General features: G+C 48.1%; 1 protein-coding gene across 2 annotated transcripts in view; it reads right to left on the bottom strand.

Moving 5' to 3' along the window:
- Positions 1-20,543, bottom strand: part of APBB1IP (amyloid beta precursor protein binding family B member 1 interacting protein) — a 148,178-nt gene that overhangs the window by 116,754 nt on the left and 10,881 nt on the right. The window contains exon 1 of one of the 2 annotated variants that reach the window (XM_073581765.1): positions 17,392-17,550. The exons of the other annotated variant lie outside the window; for it this stretch is intronic. Coding sequence (XP_073437866.1) covers positions 17,392-17,496 — 105 coding nt within the window. The 5' untranslated portion in view covers positions 17,497-17,550. Of the gene's footprint in view, positions 1-17,391; positions 17,551-20,543 lie in introns of those variants that run through there. 2 annotated transcript variants of the gene reach the window in all.

A 20,543-nucleotide genomic window follows, 5' to 3' on the forward strand; every position in this document is an offset into this window, starting at 1 on the left:
AAATCTGGAAGCTTCCGGAAGGTCCCGGCTGCTATAAAAAGCGTGCATGGCCATTCCGCCATGCGCTAGTATAGTCTCTAGTTACTGTGTGAATGATGATAGATGTATGATTCTGGTGAATGACTCATTTGAAACCCCTTCCCTCTGATATTACGTGTGTGGACAGGGACTAAGCTTAGAGTCAGAGCCAGCGCGCCACTACTACATCATCCACAGTTACTAGCGTCCGACATTGCGCTTGCGTACTAGCTTTGTCGTCTAGCGGCAGTGTCCTACGCCGCACTGCAGTTGCAGCCCTCCTTGGCGTCCGCAGTTGCGATGTCGCACGCACGGTAGGTCTAGACGGACGCAGTTCCGCTGTCTTTGGCTCTGCTCCTGTGACCAGATACCGTGTGTGCATTTACTCTGAGTACTGTGACTCTAACAGGCTCAGTCTTATTGTATTTGTCTTTGTTGGTACCTCTGTGACTTAAAAGAGATTGCTCTGCGCACTTGGGTGACGTTTAACCCACGTGCGCATTTCCGCCATATTGCTTGCTTGCCACCACTTAGCAGCAGTCATATAACCTACTGCACGGTGGACCCCGAGCGGTGAACGCACTTTATTATTATTTTTATTTAGTGCATTCCGCCGTTCCTAACAGCAGCGCTATCCAGCAAGGGAGTGCTCACCTCTAGGGCTCAAGCAGAAGGCTGTATTATTGGTTTGAGTGAGATTCGACAAAACATTGGATTGCACTCAGACCAATGTTAGTCTGTGGGGGTGTGAACATGTGCAATTTTTTTCCTCAGACAGTTAGTCTGAGGAATAATTTGTTGCATGCCCAAATTTGATCAGATATCTGGATCACACTCAGCAATGCAACCATGCAAGTCAATGATGGCATGGAAATCATTGGACTTAACTAGGATGACATCTGAGTGAAGCTCAAATTCTGCGCATTGTCACAATGGAGAAGATGGAGAATATTTTTCTCCATCTTCTCCTTATCCAAAAGAATCAGATGACACTATGCTGACACTCTGATCAGAGTTTGATCAGAGTGTCATTTTTATAGATGAGAGAATACACAGTCGTCTGCCCCTGCTCTTAAATTGTCGTTAGAAGCCTGGCGTTTCCTGACGTGCCTTCCTTTTTCCAAAAATGTTCCGGACTGTGCACCAAACAATAGTAGGTACTTAGAAAAAATACGCTATACTTGGTTCTGTCACTCCAACAGACTGTGACATCGATTTATACATACTGCAAAATATGCTATTTTATTCATGCAGTGTCTTAAAAGGTTACACATTTTGGGGATCTGCTCTCCTTCATCAGACTAAACACAAGAAATCTTCAGAAATGTGTATGTCCATAGTATACATACAAAAATGGCGGGAAAAGCAAGAGTAGGGATGATGGTGGTGCAACAAGAGGGTACGATCACCATTTGATTGACATGTTATAAAGGGCGCGTGTCATAGGATTAAGCCTCCTAAGTCATCTATAAAGAAAATCAAAAGTTGAAAATAATGATACCTTGATATCTGAGATCCGGTGTCTTATTCCAGAGAATTCAGCATTTTTCTTAATATGTAAATGAGCTGCTGAGATCTATGGGCCGGACATAGATCTCCCTGAGAATCTGCCTCCAGAGCTTATATTAAATAAAAGTGGCATTACCAGTGTGAGACATGTAATAACTGACTGTCTGCTCTCCTGATCTACATGTCTCACACTGGTATCGATCCCTATCCTTTAAGAGCCTCTGGAAGCAGATTCTTGGGAAGAGCTATGTCCGGCCCATAGATCTTAACAGCTCATTTACTTATTAAGAAAAACGTTGATTTCATTTATGCACATGTAATCTAAGTACATGTATCAAAGTACTTCTGGCAGTTATAACATGGATGAATGTGACACGCATCTTTATTCTCTTCATACAGGTAACCAGCTTTTCCAATCTCTGCTCTGAATCCACTCCTGCGTCTCCATTCAATGTCAGCAAGCAGTTAATCCTGAATGCTATCTATGTGTTTTCAACTCTGCAAGCTTATATCTGGTAACCAGCTTTTCCAATCTCTGCTCTGAATCCACTCCTGTGTCTCCATTCAATGTCAGCAAGCAGTTAATCCTGAATGCTATCTATGTGTTTTCAACTCTGCAAGCTTATATCTGGTAACCAGCTTTTCCAATCTCTGCTCTGAATCCACTCCTGTGTCTCCATTCAATGTCAGCAAGCAGTTAATCCTGAATGCTATCTATGTGTTTTCAACTCTGCAAGCTTATATCTGGTAACCAGCTTTTCCAATCTCTGCTCTGAATCCACTCCTGTGTCTCCATTCAATGTCAGCAAGCAGTTAATCCTGAATGCTATCTATGTGTTTTCAACTCTGCAAGCTTATATCTGGTATATAGTTTTTTCAACTTACTCTGCTTGTCCCCTTATGTTGTGAGGTCAAGAAACTTTTCAAAGTGCTTTATGATCCATGTAGTGCTGGACATGTGTTTATTTGACCACAACATTTTATTGGGTCCTGGTGTCTCAATTTAGTGTGATTGATTAACGAGCAGAGAGAGCCACAAAACAAAAAAAACAAAAAAACTTAGCCTTAACCTCCTATATATTCAGACCTAGCTAGGGGGAGCATTTATGCAGGGGTGGCATTTATGCACATGTAATCTAAGTACATGTATCAAAGTACTTCTGGCAGTTATAACATGGCAGTTATCAAAGTACTTCTGGCAGTTATAACATGGCAGTTATCAAAGTACTTCTGGCAGTTATAACATGGCAGTTATCAAAGTACTTCTGGCAGTTATAACATGGCAGTTATCAAAGTACTTCTGGCAGTTATAACATGGCAGTTATCAAAGTACTTCTGGCAGTTATAACATGGCAGTTATCAAAGTACTTCTGGCAGTTATAACATGGCAGTTAGACAAGGCAGGAGACAGGTAAGAGATTTATATACATCTACTCTCTGTACATTTGGAGTACAACAAATATATACCATATGCATTTGTGTAATTTTTATCCTGGCCGCTGCATTCACACACATCCACCGCCCTGGCATTAACTCTCCACACTCCATCCATATTGGCCCCTCGCTCCTTTCCTCTCCTATGTATAGCACTCATGCTCTTTTCACATTGTTAAATTGCACAGATCCAGCCAGTCCCACCATTCAACACCAGAGACGCTCTCACAAATCGCTTAACCATCTGCTCACTCTTTCTATCCTCCTTCTCCTAGTTGCAGGAGACATTGCTCCCAACCCTGGTCCCCCATGTTATAGAAAGTCAAACCCCCCCACTGCTACACTCAGAAACCCCTCTAATCTTATTAATATTCCCTGCATGCCATCTGTCTCTCTTAATTGTGCACTTTGGAATTCTCGCTCAGTGTGTAACAAACTCTCCTTCATTCATGACTTCTTCCTTTCTAATTCTCTTAACCTTCTGGCTCTTACTGAAACCTGGATCCAGCAGTCAGATACTACCGCTGCTGCTGCTCTTTCATACGGGGGGCTACACTTCTCTCATACCCCAAGATCAGACAATAGAGCTGGTGGAGGCGTTGGTCTGCTCCTATCACCAAAATGTACCTTTCAGGTTATCCCTCAAGTACCCTCACTTGTCTTCCCTTCTTTTGAGGTCCATGCCGTCAGACTCTACACCCCCTTCTCCATGCGAGTGGCGGTGGTGTATCATCCTCCCGGCCCCTCCCATCAGTTCCTGGATCATTTTGCCACTTGGCTTCCACATTTTCTCTCCTGTGACATCCCTACCCTCATCATGGGAGATTTCAACATCCCCATTGCTCTTCCCCTCTCCCCATCTGCTACTCACCTTTTATCTCTAACCTCCTCATTTGGCCTTTCGCAGCTTACTAATTCTCCAACGCATGAAGACGGAAACTCCCTCGACTTGGTCTTCTCTCGGCTTTGTGCAGTGGATGATTTTGCAAACTCCCCTCTCCCGCTCTCTGACCACAATCTTCTTTCATTCTCTATAAAGAACTGCCAGGCTGCTCAGGTCACCCCCACTGTCCAGACTTATAGAAACACACAGGCCATTAACACCCAGAAACTTCTGAAGAACTTGCAGTCTTCATTGGCCCCTATCTCCTCCCTCTCATGTCCTGATTCTGCATTGAAGCATTACAATGAAACACTTCAAAGTGCCCTGGATGAATTTGCACCCCCTATAAATAGAACACCACAACGCAGACGGCGACAACCCTGGCACACGGTGCAAACACGTTTCCTGCAGCGGTGCTCCAGGTGCGCCGAACGTCTGTGGAGAAAATCCAATCTACACGAAGATTTCATCCATTTTAAGTTTATGCTTAGAACATACAACACTGCCCTTCACCTCTCCAAACAAACCTATTTCAACACCCTCATCATCTCACTGTCCAATAACCCGAAACGTCTCTTTGACACTTTTCATTCTCTACTCAATCCAAGAGTACAGGCCCCAGCCACGGAGCTCCGAGCTGACGATCTGGCCAATTACTTCAAAGAAAAAATTGACCAGATCCGACAGGAAATTATCTCCAAATCCCCTCATACCATGCACTGTCCTCCCTCCCCCACTGCATCTAACTCACTCTCTGATTTTGAACCAGTCACAGAAGAAGAAGTAAGCAGGCTCCTTGCATCTTCTCGCCCAACTACTTGCACCAGTGACCCATTTCCGTCACATCTCCTCCAGTCCCTTTCCCCTGCTGTCACCCCTCACCTAACTAAAATATTTAACCTCTCTCTCTCTTCTGGTATTTTTCCCTCCTCATTTAAGCATGCCATCATACATCCACTACTTAAAAAACCATCCCTCGACCAAAACTGTGCCGCTAACTATAGACCTGTCTCTAATCTTCCCTTCATCTCTAAACTCCTGGAACGCCTGGTCCACTCCCGTCTTATCCGCTATCTCTCAGAAAACTCTGTTCTCGACCCTCTCCAATCCGGTTTCCGCTCTTTACACTCCACTGAAACTGCCCTCACTAAAGTCTCTAATGATCTGCTAACAGCTAAATCAAATGGTCATTACTCCATGCTAATTCTCTTGGATCTCTCTGCAGCATTCGACACTGTGGATCATCAGCTCCTCCTCACTATGCTCCATTTCATTGGCCTCAAGGACACCGTTCTCTCCTGGTTCTCCTCCTATCTCTCCGACCGCTCCTTTACTGTTTCTTTTGCCGGTTCCTCCTCCTCTCACCTTCCCCTTACTGTTGGGGTTCCTCAAGGATCGGTTCTAGGCCCCCTCCTCTTCTCCTTGTACACTGCCCCTATTGGTCAAACAATCAGTAGATTTGGTTTCCAGTACCATCTCTATGCTGATGACACCCAATTATACGCTTCTTCTCCTGACATCACGCCAGCCTTTCTAGAAAACACTGGCGATTGTCTAAACGCTGTGTCTAATATCATGTCCTCACTATATCTGAAACTGAACCTGTCAAAGACTGAACTCCTTGTGTTTCCTCCCGCTACTAATGTACCTACACCCGACATTGCCATTTCCGTCTGTGGTTCCACTATTACTCCCCAGCAACATGCCCGCTGTCTTGGGGTCATACTTGATTCCGAGCTTTCCTTTGCCCCCCACATTCGATCACTGGCTCGCTCTTGTCATCTGCACCTCAAAAACATTTCTAGAATTCGACCTTTTCTTACTTTTGACTCTGCAAAAACTCTTACTGTTTCTCTTATTCATTCTCGTCTCGACTATTGTAACTCTCTTCTAATCGGTCTCCCTCTTACAAAACTCTCCCCTCTCCAATCTGTCTTGAATGCTGCAGCCAGGATCATATTCCTCACCAATCGTTACACCGATGCCTCTACCTTGTGCCAGTCATTACACTGGCTACCCATCCACTCCAGAATTCAGTATAAACTTATTACCCTCACCCACAAAGCCCTCCATGGCTCAGCACCACCCTACATCTCCTCCCTTGTTTCAGTATACCACCCTACCCGCGCCCTCCGTTCTGCTGATGACCTGAGGTTAGTATCCTCAATAGTCAGAACCTCCCACTCCCGTCTCCAAGACTTTACACGTGCCGCGCCAATTCTTTGGAATGCACTTCCCAGGTCAATACGATTAGTCCCCAATCCCCACAATTTTAAGCGTGTCCTGAAAACGCATTTATTCAGACTGGCCTATCGCCTCAACACATTAACCTAACCTATCCCTGTGTGGCAGAGCCAAAAGTTTTACCATAACCAGGTTCCCAGCATCATGTTCCCACATGCTTTATGCATCCATTAGCCCTCTGTGTCTGTACTGTTACACACTTAACATTATGGCTGGTCCATACAATCAGGGCAACTGTTACCACCCACCTTTCGTGTCTACCTCTTTCCTCATAGACTGTAAGCTTGCGAGCAGGGCCCTCACTCCTCTTGGTATTTGTTATAATCTACTGTATGTGATTATTGTTATGCTGTAATGTCTATTGTCTGTACAAATCCCCTCTGAAATGTAAAGTGCTGCGGAATATGTCGGCGCTATAAAAATAAAATTTATTATTATTATTATTGATTTCTCTGGAATAAGACATCAGATCACAAATATCAAAGTATCATTTTATTCAACTTTCTATGACCTACATGCATTACAGCAGTTATTTATTTCAAAGGGTGTGCAACCAAATATTAAATTGAGGGTGTCAACAATTTTGTCCGGCCCATTTTTGGAGCTTTGCGTGAAATATTTTTCAATTTGCCTTTTTTTCTCTGGTTTTTTTTTGTGTTGTTCGAGTACACACAAATGTAATAAACATGTGTATAGCAAAACATGTAAATGCAATAATTTTCTGGGAGAAATATTTCATTTTTGGAGAAATTTCAAGGGAGGCAACACTTTCAACCATGCCTGTATGTACCTACTCTTGGCCTGACTAAATACACTATCGAAGCGTACCATATATACTCGTGTATAAGCCAAGATTTTCAGCACATTTTTTTGTGCTGAAAACACCCATCTCAGCTTATACACAAGTCATTGCCAGCGGGGAGGGGGGATGGGGGAGCAGAAGAAATCACACGCTCCCTCCTGGCGTCATCACTGCATATCAGTCCCTGCATCTCAGTCTGGGCGCTGGCATCTCTCTTCCTGTCTTCTTCCTTCCAGTGCTGAGCTGTCACATGGTACCGCTCATAAAAGTAATGAATATGCACATGTCTCCACTCCCATAGGTGTGGAGCGCATATTCATTACTTTAATGAATGGTACCACGTGACCGCTCAGCACTGGAAGGAAGATAGGTAGAGAGATGCCTGCACCCGTCCTGGACTGAGATATAGCAGTGCCAGGAGGGTGAGTAGGACTAGGGGAGGGTGAGCCATGTGATGTTCACCTGTCCCTGTTCCACCGCCACGCTGTGCTGTCTTTCGCGTCCTCTGGCTGTAACATTCAGGTCAGAGTTCGCGATGACGTGTTTAGTCCGCGCCCCCTGCCTGAACAGTCACTGCAGAGAGATGGAAGACACAGCGGCGGTGGAACGGGGACAGGTGAATATCACAAGTGCCGGGAGCTTGAGCCAGCGGCGACACCGGCACCTGGCCCCCATAGTGCGCTCATGTCCCCGCCTGCTTACGACACTGGCACCTGGCCCCCATCGACAAGAGGTGAGTATGTCTTTTTTTTTTAAATCACAGCAGCAGCATTATATGGGGCATATTTTAATATGGAGCATCTTATGGAGCCATCATTAACCATTGTGCAGCATTATATGGGGCATATTTTTCTATGGAGCATCTTATGGAGCCATCATTAACCTTTGTGCAGCATTATCTGGGGCATATTTTTGTATAGAGCATCTTATGGGGCCCATCATGAACTTTATGGAGCATTATATGGGGCCCATCATGAACTGTATGGAGCATTATATGGGGCTCCTGATTAAAAATAGATATTCAAAAACATTTAACCTACTGATGTCTCAATTAATTTTACTTTTATTGTTATCTATTTTTATTTTTGAATTTTACCTCTAGCTGCTGCATTTCCCACCCTAGGCTTATACTCGAGTCAATAAGTTTTTTCCAGTTTTTTTTAAGGCAAAATTAGCGGCCTCGGCTTAAACTTGGGTCGACTTATACTCGAGTATATGCTGTAATTGTGAAATGCAATACCTTATTGCAATACCAATGCCCTGTCCCCCACAGATTCATTCATTAATACACACTGACAAGCAAAAGGGTAACAATGTTTTGAACTTTTAACTATCAGACTCCATATCTCACTATCCACAACAGCTTTCATCGTGACACTACCATCATTTTATAGACAATCATCTTGGCTATCTCATACATAAATATAACTTACAGCTATTTAGCATATGATTTGTTATGCAGATTCTTGTCATGTCACTACTTTGTTACTTTTTTCCTCCTGTTGATGGAAAATCTTTTTTTTCCTGTATACTACAAATTACAACCTCTTCTCACATTTCATAGCTCAGTGTGTTATTAGGTTGATTCTCAAGCAAAAGGTCACTGGTTCAAATCGAGAAGCAACCATGAAGATTTCAAAAGAAAAGAGAAACAGCATCATCCAGCTCGTCGATAGCGGTTTCTCGGCCAAGAAAATTGCCAAACTGCATCATGTGAGCACCATGACAGTTGGAAAGATACGAAATTAAATCCCGTCCATCCATTCAAAAGCCAAGAGGTGGACATCCAGGCAAAATATCAGAGTCAACAGAGTCGGCTCATCCCAAGGTCTATCAGTTCTGGGGCAACAAACAGAAGTGGAGGTGGCTCGTATGCTTCGTAATAGTGAGATCACAGACGCTAATGCAAGGACCATGTGATGCACATTACACAAGTCTGGTATGGTGACCCGGAAAAAGGTGAAGAAGCCTTGACATCAATATTATCGTAAGAAGTGTTTGCTCAAGTTTGCAAAAAAGTACAAAAAGTGAGCAGTAGAAGATTGAAAACTAGTGATTTAAAGCGATTAAATGAAAATCAATAGACTCTGATAGGTGTAGACGGGTCTGGAAAAAACTAAGGAAAAAGAGGTAACAGATTGAGAAATTGAAGGATCTGTTAAGTTCGGTGGAGGATGATATGGGGTTGCTTCTTGACCAGGTGTTGGATACTTGACCAGGATTGATGGCAGTCTCAATGCTGAGCTACATGTGAGAATCCTTCAAGACGAGTTACTTTGTACACTCGAGTACAATGGGTATGAAAAGAACGGAATAGTGTTCTATCAGGTCAATGACCTGAAGCATGTGTCGAGAATAGGGAAGAAATGGTTCAATGAAAATGAAGTAGAGGTTCTTGATTGGTCCCCACAGTCCCCAGACCTCAATCTAACCACTTGTGGGTAGAGTTGAAGAAAAAGCTGTATACATACCCAAGTGAGCTGACCAGTATGCACCAATTTTGGGAATGTGTAGAAAAGACCTGGGATCAAATTTTGGTTGAGACATGTATGAATCTGATTCAGGATTCAGGGAGTGTTGAAAGCCAAAGAAGGATTTACAAAATAATAATAAAAAATAAAAGTTAGATTTTTAGGCATAAAATGCTAACAGTGCAGTGAAATGACAAGAATCTGCAAAAATAATCATATGCTAAACAGTTGCAAGTCAATTTTATGTACAGTATGATATAGACAAAATGATTGTCTATAAAATGATGGTAGTCTCACGTTAAAAGCTGTAGTCGAAGGTGACATATGAAGCCTGAAAGTCAAAAGTTCAAAACATTGTTACCCTTTTGCTTATCAGTGTATAACAACATAAAAAATCTGTCTTCTACTGATACCATTTCTCTAGCTCAGTGTTTCCCAAACTCCAGTCCTCATGGCTCCCAACCAGGCTCGGACTGGCCCACCGAGGGACCGTTGGATCCCTCGGTGGGCCCCGCCCCCACCCGACCATGAATGTCACTGAACAAGCCCACTCGCGGCCCGGCTGCTGGTACCTGTGAATCACAGTCACCTCTCCTAGCATGTCTCTTGCAGCCCCCTGTGCTTATTCCATCTTCAATCTCAGCGATGTTCTATCCTCCTGTATTCAGTGGCCGCTCATTACCTATGCGCATAAGTAATGAGCGGCTCATTACATATGCGCATATGTAATGAGCGGCTCAGCTGAACCACGTGGACGCTGAAAGCAGGAAATAGAACAGTGGTGAGATTGAAGATGGAATAAGCACCGGCCTGGGGCTGCAAGAGACATGCTAGAAGAGGTGGTGAGTGCCTCTGTCCCCTCTGTTTCCACTTGCATGACTGATGATCACTTACGGTACCCCATTTGTCTGTTCCAAAAACAGTACAGATACGTGGAAGGTCTGGACAGACGTGAGCACCGCCTAACTTTTCTGTCAGTGCCTGCAACTTACACGCTGCAGAATAACAGACTCCTGAACACCACATAAGCGCCTATTGTCACATCTCATTTATTAGACATACGCATTTTCAGAATACCTAAAGCTGAGAAAGCTGAGCACAATTTATGCTGCCATGGGCAAATATTCAATATGGATCCATGCCCTCTTACCCTAGCTTCACCCTCCTTTTATAACTAATCCCCCGCCTGTTTCAATTTACATATCCTACATAATATGGCGTCACCTAGTCCTGTCCCTGCGCTCTGCCCGGTCTTGTCCCTGCGCTCTGCCCTGTCCACTCAGCTGCACTCTGCCCTGTCTCTGCGCTCTGCCCTGTCCCCTCAGCTGCACTCTGCCCTGTCACTGCACTCTGCCCTGTCCCCTCAGCTGCGCTCTGCCCTGTCCCCGCGCTCTGCCCTGTCCCCTCAGCTGCGCTCTGCCTTGTCCCCGCGCTCTGCCCTGTCCCCGCGCTCTGCCCTGTCCCCTCAGCTGCACTCTGCCCTGTCCCTGCGCTCTGCCCTGTACCGTCAGCTGCACTCTGCCCTGTCCCTGCGCTCTGCCCTGTACCCTCAGCTGCACTCTGCCCTGTCACTGCGCTCTGCCCTGTCCCTGCACTCTGCCCTGTCCCCTCAGCTGCACTCTGCCCTGTCCCCTCAGCTGTGCTCTGCCCTGTCCCTGCGCTCTGCCCTGTCCCCTCAGCTGCGCTCTGCCCTGTCACTACACTCTGCCCTGCCCCCTCAGCTGCGCTCTGCCCTATCACTGCGCTCTGCCCTGTACCCTCAGCTGCACTCTGCCCTGTCACTGCACTCTGCCCTGTCCCCTCAGCTGCGCTCTGCCCTATCACTGCGCTCTGCCCTGTACCCTCAGCTGCACTCTGCCCTGTCCCCGCGCTCTGCCCTGTCCCCTCAGCTGCACTCTGCCCTGTCCCCTCAGCTGTACTCTGCCCTGTCCCTGCGCTCTGCCCTGTCCCTGCGCTCTGCCCTGTCCCCTCAGCTGCGCTCTGCCCTGTCACTGCACTCTGCCCTGTCCCCTCAGCTGCGCTCTGCCCTATCACTACGCTCTGCCCTGTACCCTCAGCTGCACTCTGCCCTGTCCCCGCGCTCTGCCCTGTCCCCTCAGCTGCACTCTGCCCTGTCCCCTCAGCTGCACTCTGCCCTGTCCCCTCAGCTGCACTCTGCCCTGTCCCCTCAGCTGCACTCTGCCCTGTCCCCTCAGCTGCACTCTGCCCTGTCACTGCACTTTGCCCTGTCCCCTCAGCTGCGCTCTGCCCTATCACTGCACTCTGCCCTGTCCCCTCAGCTGCGCTCTGCCCTGTCCCCTCAGCTGCGCTCTACCCTGTCACTGCACTTTGCCCTGTCCCCTCAGCTGCGCTCTGCCCTATCACTGCACTCTGCCCTGTCCCCTCAGCTGCGCTCTGCCCTGTCCCCTCAGCTGCACTCTGCCCTGTCACTGCACTTTGCCCTGTCCCCTCAGCTGCGCTCTGCCCTATCACTGCACTCTGCCCTGTCCCCTCAGCTGCGCTCTGCCCTGTCCCCTCAGCTGCGCTCTACCCTGTCACTGCGCTCTGCCCTGTCCCCTCAGCTGCGCTCTGCCCTGTCCCCTCAGCTGCGCTCTGCCCTGTCCCCTCAGCTGCGCTCTCTTCTCTTTGGGTATGTGCACACATTGTAGATTGTGCTGCGGATTTGGCTGAATCCGCAGGTAAAATGACCTGTGCTTTACCTGCAGATTTAGTGCAGATTTTGTGCGGATTTCGCCTGCGTTTTTACACCTGCGTATTCCTATAATGGAATGGGTGTAAAAACGCTGCGGATTCCGTACAAAGAAGTGACATGCTGCAGAAAATAAACCGCAACAAATCTGCGTAGAATTTTCCGCAGCATGTGCACAGCGGATTTGGTTTTCCATGGGATAACATGGTACTGTACACCGCATGGAAAACTTCTGCGGATTCACAGCCAAATCTGCAACGTGTGCACATACCCTTCCTCTGCCTGTGCCAATGCTCTCTTCTCTTTCTCTGCCTGTGCCAACGCTCTCTTCTCTGTGCCGCTACGCTCTGCATGCACCTGAGTTTTGTACAGGCCACAATATGTTTTGCGCTGTACACAAGAAATGGCCGTCAGTGTCAGTAAAACTTCAAGGAAATCTATCAGCAGAATTCACATTCCAATCTGCCTGCATTAGGCTGGTTTCACATTAGCGCTTTTTAAGCGCACGCACGGCCGGGGGTAGCTCCGCCCCCGAGCCGGCTCTCTGCCCGGCGTGCCCGCCCCTTGCTTGTAGCGCCGCCTCCTAGAGCACAGCGGCGCCTGCGATCGGCGCACCCTATCTTTAGCATAGGGTGCGCAGATCGTGCGCAGGCCGTGCGCTAGTTGCGCTTTGACCTGCGCTGCGCACTTTTGACGGTGCGCCGAGCACGCCGAAATCCGAAAAGTTTGATTTTGGCGCGCACGGCGCACCATCAAAAGTGCGCAGCGCAGGTCAAAGCGCAACTAGCGCACGGCCTGCGCACGATCTGCGCACCCTATGCTAAAGATAGGGTGCGCCGATCGCAGGCGCCGCTGTGCGCTAGGAGGCGGCGCTACAAGCAAGGGGCGGGCACGCCGGGCAGAGAGCCGGCTCGGGGGCGGAGCTACCCCCGGCCGTGCGTGCGCTTAAAAAGCGCTAATGTGAAACCAGCCTTAGCGGACCGGATGAGGCTGGTGAACTGACTGCAAATCCATGTCTGGTTGGCTGGATAATCCTGCATGAAGGTTTCGCTGCCTGAATCTCCGCTGGGCATTTTCTGAGCGCTAGTCGGATTGTGAAATTCTCATCTTATAAGGTCCCAGGATTATACAATCATTCCTACAAGCCGTGCACCAACCGGAGAAGCACAGGAGGGAGCGCTGAGTAATTACAGGGGGTGGGTGTTACGTCCGTCTGCAAGTCTGGGCTGCAGAAAGACAGCGCCCTGAGTAGCACCGACACCCTTTACCCCTATACAGGGATCTGGATTTACTGCAGAGCCCAGGAAGCGCTGTCTGAACAGGAGCAGAGTGCCAGAGCAGAACGGTCGCAATAGAAAAGCAGTGAGGGAGCCAAAAATGAAGTCGGAAACCAGGCGAGCAGTGGAGGTACAGAAATGGCAGGCAGAGGCAGAGTCGAGAGTCCAGGCATAGGTCACAAACCGGGAGAGTAGCGGAGGTACAAAATCGTCAGGCAGTAGGGGGGGGTCAGGAATCCAGGCCAAGGTCAGCGTCAGTAATCGGGAGAAATGCAAGGTACAAAAACGGCAGGCAATAGAGTAGTCAGAATTCAGGCTGGGGTCAGAGTTAACGATAGGCAATCACAAAGTAACACGTAGGGGAACCAAGAATATATCCGGCGGCTTGCAAGACCAGTCCCAAAGTATTTGAGGGATCAGGTCATCCCTCACAGGCTCCCGGACTGCTGATGTCATCAGAACTGCCCCCAGGACCAGACCCGATGATGATGCACAAACCCCTTCATGACAGACAGCGGAGCGGAGTCTGCGTCCACTAGACGCCAGCGCAGGAACCCTTTCACTGTTGCTGCCATCCCTCGGGCGCGAACCACGGCGCCTCCAAATGGCCGAGGCAGGAACAGCAGGTCCTGAGCTCGACGGCGATGTGTCAGTCCGGCGCCTCCTGGTGGTCGAGGCCCGGACCGCAGCCCCCGAGCCCACGGGCAGCGTGACCGTCCGTCGCCTCCTCGTGGCTGAGGGCGGAACAGCAGGCCCCGAGTCTGATGGCGACGTGACAGTACCCCCTTCTCCAAGAGGGGCCTCCGGACCCTCAAAACCCGGTTTATCAGGATGAAGGAGATGAAATTTCCTAATTAATGCCTTGGCATGGACGTTCCTCGCAGGAACCCAGGATCTCTCCTCCGGGCCATAGCCCCTCCAGTGTACCAGATACTGTACTGAGCCCCTCACAAGGCGGGAGTCAAGGATACCCTGGACTTCATACTCCAAGGTACCCCCGACCGAAACAGGAGGAGGAGGGGACTGGACAGGGTGAACTGGTGAGCGATACAGTATGAGAAGGGATTTGTGGAACACGTTAGGTAATTTAAATGACTGCGGAAGTTTCAAACGGAAGGCTACCGGGTTAACCACTTCTATAATTTCATATGGGCCGATAAATCTGGGACCCAGTTTGGCAGATGGTACTTTAAGTTTGATGTTTTCAGTAGAAAGCCAAACCTTGTCCCCAACCCCCAAGTGTGGCCCCTTGGATCGTCGTTTGTTTGCAGCTGAAGCCTGTCTAACCTGAGCCCCTTTCAAATTCGCATTTACTTCAGACCATATTGTTTTCAAGCGATGTATGTTTTTCTCCACCCCAGGGAGCTCCGACATCCTAGCCGAGAATGACCCAAATCGCGGATGCAATCCAAGGTTACAAAAAAAAGGGGTAGTTTTAATGGAGTCCTGGTAGCGATTATTTAAGGCAAACTCAGCCAATGGCAGATGTTCCACCCAATCGGACTGGTGTCCTGACACGTAACAACGGAGGTATTGCTCCAGAGCTTGATTAGTACGTTCGGTTTGCCCATTGGTTTCGGGGTGGTAGGCCGAGGAGAAGGATAACTCAACACCGATGCGTTTACAGAACGCCCTCCAGAATTTCGAGATGAACTGGGTACCTCTGTCAGACACAATATTTGACGGAACACCATGAAGACGTATAATGTGCACAAGGAACAATTTGCTCAAGGTTTCGGAGTTAGGTAACCCAGACAGGGGAATAAAATGGCACTGTTTGCTGAACCTGTCTACCAACACCCAGATACATGTTTTACCATCTGAGGGCGGCAGGTCTGTAATGAAGTCCATGGAGATGTGGGTCCATGGACTCTCAGGGGTGGGCAAGGACTGAAGCCAGCCAGCAGGGCGATTATGGGGGGATTTGGCGCGGGCACAGACTTCACATGCTGAAACATAGTTCTTACAGTCCTTGACCACCGTCGGCCACCAAAAGTTCCTAGTTACCAACCTGGTGGTATTATTGAGCCCAGGATGACCTGCCAGAACAGAGTCATGTGACTCCTTAAGAACTTGAAGGGGAAAGGTATTCGGAACGAACAATTTTTGAGGGGGTGTAGTGTCCGGAGCTCGTACTGGAGACCTACGGATCTCCTCCAGAAGGTCTAAGGAAACTGCCGACACGACGATCCCATTGGCTAATATCGGAACGGGTTCACAGTCTTCGGTTTGTGTGGGGTAAAAGCTGCGAGAGAGGGCATCGGCCCTCACATTTTTCGTACCAGGGCAAAAGGTGATTAAAAAATCAAACCTTGAAAAGAACAAGGCCCACCTGGCCTGCCTGGAATTCAGTCTTTTAGCTGACTCCAGGTAGGTCAGGTTTTTGTGGTCAGTAATGACGGTGATCTTGTTGGCGCCTTCGAGAAAGTGACGCCATTCCTCGAAGGCCCATTTTATTGCTAGTAATTCCCGATTACCAATATCGTAGTTCTTCTCTGTGGCAGAGAACTTTCGGGAAAAAAAAGCACATGGGCGCAGCTGAGGGAGGGCTGCAGTGCCTTGCGATAGCACTGCTCCCACTCTGACTTCGGAGGCATCCACCTCCACAATAAATGGGCGGTCTAAGTCAGGTTGTACTAAAACTGGGTTGGCCACAAAGCACTCCTTTAAGGTAGAAAATGCTTGAATTGCCTCAGGATTCCAATTGGCCACGTCCGCCCCTTTCCGGGTTAGATCTGTGAGTGGCTTGGCGATCTCTGAGAAACCCCTGATAAACTTACGGTAGTAACTGGCAAATCCCAAAAATTGCTGCAGTGCTTTCAGCGATTTGGGTTGCACCCAAGCCTTAATAGGTTGGATCTTGGCAGGATCCATGCGGAACCCTCTGCCTGAGACCATGTACCCCAAAAATTGTACCTCCTCAGCAAAAAAGACACATTTCTCCAATTTAGCAAACAAGGAGTTCTCTCGCAGTCTTTGCAGTACTGAACGGACATGTTGAGCATGTGTCACAGGGTCAGTAGAGTAAATTAAAATGTCATCCAAGTACACAACGACATACACACCACAGATGTCCCTGAAAATATCGTTGACAAAGTGCTGAAACACTGCAGGAGCATTACCGAGTCCGAACGGCATTACCAGGTACTCAAAGTGACCAAGAGGTGTATTAAACGCTGTCTTCCACTCATCGCCGTCTCTTATGCGGATTAGATTGTATGCCCCCCGGAGGTCAAGTTTAGTAAACCAACGGGCTCCCATTAGCTGATTAAAAAGATCAGGGATGAGTGGAAGCGGGTACTGGTTCTTTATAGTGATTGCGTTTAATTCTCGGTAGTTAATGCAGGGTCTGAGATCACCATCTTTCTTCTCTACAAAGAAGAACCCAGCTCCAACTGGTGAAATAGATGGTCTAATGAACCCCTTTTTTAAGCTATCCGCTATGTACTCATTCATGGCCTGACGCTCTGGACCAGAGAGATTAAATATTCTCCCTTTTGGAAGACGGGCATCTGGAATTAAGTTTATAGGACAATCATACTCTCTGTGGGGCGGTAGTTTCTCAGACTCTATAACGGAAAAGACATCTCCATAATCCCTGAGAGCAAACGGTATGAAGGGGTGTTTTTTTTTAGCTTGGTTTGATTGACTGCTACAGACATGCAATTATCCTGGCATTGCGAACTCCAGCGCACCACATCACCCAGGTGCCAGTCAATGACAGGGTTATGTTGACGCAGCCACGGCATCCCCAAAATGACTGCAGAAGATAGATTGTCCAACACAAAAAAGGAAATAAGCTCAGTATGTAGTGCTCCTACTGACATAGAAATCTTAGCAGTAACAAATTTAACCCCCTCCTGAATAATGGATGTGCCATTAATAGCCGTGGTTTTAATTGGAATGTTAAGTTTCAGTAGTGGGACACCAAGTTTTTTAGCAGCAAAAGAGTTCATAAAATTCCCTTCAGACCCGCTATCGACATAGGCTTTTAAACACAGAGAATCCTGACCAACATACAAAGAAATAGGTAGTAAAACTTTGGTCGCATCTGCGGGCAGTACCTGAGCCTCTGCGCAACCATAGCCAGAGCTGCTCAGAGGCTGATGTTCCCGGGGTACGGATCTCTGACGTTCAGCTTTGTCCCTGGAGTCTCCTAACTGCAGCATGCTCGAGCAGGAAGGTGACACTGATCCTCCAGGCTGTATACTGAGGCTTAGTAACAGGTGTTTTAGGCCAACAATCAGCTCAGGCAAGAGAGGAAAGGAAAAAAAATTCAGAGAAACTGTCTTTATATATGTGTGATATATATATATATATATATATATATATACACACAAGAGACAGTTTTATTTTTTTGGGCCGGATATAATGTTACATCCGTCTGCAAGTCTGGGCTGCAGACAGACAGCGCCCCGAGTAGCACCGACATCCTTTACCCCTATACAGGGATCTGGATTTACTGCAGAGCCCAGGAAGCGCTGTCTAAACAGGAGCAGAGTGCCAGAGCAGAACGGTCGCAATAGAAAAGCAGTGAGAGAGCCAAAAATGAAGTCGGAAACCAGGCGAGCAGTGGGGGTACAGAAATAGCAGGCAGAGGCAGAGTCGAGAGTCCAGGCAGAGGTCAAAAACCGGGAGAGTAGTGGAGGTACAAAATCGTCAGGCAGTAGAGGGGGGTCAGGAATCCAGGCCAAGGTCAGTGTCAGTAATCGGGAGAAATGCAAGGTACAAAAACGGCAGGCAATAGAGTAATCAGAAATCCAGGCTGGGGTCAGAGTTAACGATAGGCAATCACAAAGTAACACGTAGGGGAACCAAGAATATATCCGGCAGCTTGCAAGACCAGTCCCAAGGTATTTGAGGGATCAGGTCATCCCTCACAGGCTCCCGGACTGCTGATGTCATCAGAACCGCCCCCAGGACCAGACCCGATGATGATGCACAAACCCCTTCATGACAGACAGCGGAGCGGAGTCTGCGTCCACTAGACGCCTGCGCAGGAACCCTTTCACTGTTGCTGCCATCCCTCGGGCGCGAACCACGGCGCCTCCCAATGGCCGAGGCGGGAACAGCAGGTCCTGAGCTCGACGGAGATGTGTCAGTCCGGCGCCTCCTGGTGGTCAAGGCCCGGACCGCAGCCCCCGAGCCCACGGGCAGCGTGACCGTCCGTCGCCTCCTCGTGGCTGAGGGGGGAACAGCAGGCCCCGAGTCTGATGGCGACGTGACAGTGGGTGGGTGAATGCACAGGTTACACAGCCTGGAGCTGTAATACTCCTATGTCACGGGGAGCGCTGCTCCTGCAGCTGTACATTCTATCATCCCACAAGGGAGAGACGGATGTGAACTACAGCTCTGGAAAGTAATACAGCAGGTAGCTCAGGATCAGTAATGAAATGTTATAATTCTATATGGAGGCCTTTGTGGTGCCTATAATACTGTATGGAAGACTATGCGGTGCCCGTAATACTGTATGGAGGACTATGCGGTGCCCATAATACTGTATGGAGGACTATGCGGTGCCCATAATACTGTATGGAGGACTATGCGGTGCCCGTAATACTGTATGGAGGACTATGCGGTGCCCGTAATACTGTATGGAGGACTATGCGGTGCCCATAATACTGTATGGAGGACTATGCGGTGCCCATAATACTGTATGGAGGACTATGTGGTGCCCTTAATTCTGTATGGAGGACTATGTGGTGCCCATAATTCTGTATGGAGGACTATGTGGTGCCCGTAATACTGCATGGAGGACTATGTAGTGCCCATAATACTGTATGGAGGACTATGTGGTGTCCATATTTCTGTATGGAGGCCTATGTGGTGTCCATAATTCTGTATGGAGGACTACATGGTGTCTCATAAATCTGTATGGAGGACTATGTGGTGCCCATAATTCTGTATGGAGAGATACGTGGTGTCCCATATTTCTGTATGGAGGCCTATGTGGTGCCCATAATTCTGTATGGAGGACTACATGGTGTCCCATAATTCTGTATGGAGGACTATGTGGTGCCCATAATTTTGTTTGGAGAGATACGTGGTGCGCCATAATTCTGTATGAAGGACTATGCGGTGCCCATAATACTGTATGGAGGACTACATGGTGTCCCATAATTCTGTATGGAGGACTATGTGGTGCCCATAATTTTGTTTGGAGAGATACGTGGTGCGCCATAATTCTGTATGAAGGACTATGCGGTGCCCATAATACTGTATGTAGGGATATGTGGTGTACTGTATGCTATGCCAGGCCTGCCATTGCCATTAATGATCCCTCTTCTGGATTCTTCTGTTTGGTTCTTGTATGTGCGGTGATGGCGCTGACATCCTTGTGTTCAGACATCTTTTCTCCAAGTCTCTAAATTAAAATGTCCACTATTGTACTAATGTACGGCGAGGGGTTCCGTCGGTCCCCGCAGTTAATCGCACGGTTACCGGGAGGCTTTCGCCGCTAAGACCGGCAGGCAGCAACGCTGCCTGGCTGGTCCGGGCGAATTTTAGCCCCCCCTGCAGATCCGAACGCTTCGATTGGCTGGGCTGTGTAGCATCTACCATGGAACGCTTGTTGGGACAAAGTGATCACTATACCCCCTACGTCAATCCTTGGGGGTGTAGATTCCAAAATGGGGTCACTTTTTAACTTCAAAGTAACACAGGTCAGATTTGCAAAAAAATGGCCTGGGCATTAAGGTGAAAACAGGCCTGCGGCCCTAAAGGATTAAATGAATCGTAGTGCGGAAAGATCTGCAGCATATGAACAACGGTGCAGCTTTTAGTAAAATTAGGATGCTGAAATGATGCAGATTTGGCGTGGGATATACGGCAAAAGAACCCATGGTGTAATTCTGCGGTCTCAAAGCCTAAATGTTGAGTTGTACATTACTGTAGGTGGGCCCCTAAAATTCATTCCCTTGGTGGGCCCTACACACCCCAGTCCGACCCTGCTCCCAACACATCATGTTTCCAGGATTTCCTTAGTATTGCGCAGGTGATGCAATTATTAACAGGGCAGCAAAAATAGCCACAGTTGCTCTCACTTGTACAATACTAAGGAAATCCTGAAAATATGATCCACTGGGGGCTGTGAGGACTAGAGTTTGGGAAACAGTGCTCTAGATGGTTACCAACGAAGAATTAGCAGACCTTTAAACACAACCATGGAGTCCACCAATTCCTTCATTCCTTTTTTTCACATTTTTGTTGGAATAGC

This window comes from Dendrobates tinctorius, unplaced genomic scaffold, assembly GCF_039654945.1.
Source record: "Dendrobates tinctorius isolate UK_male_01 unplaced genomic scaffold, ASM3965494v1 ptg000070l, whole genome shotgun sequence".
NCBI lineage: Eukaryota > Metazoa > Chordata > Amphibia > Anura > Dendrobatidae > Dendrobates > Dendrobates tinctorius.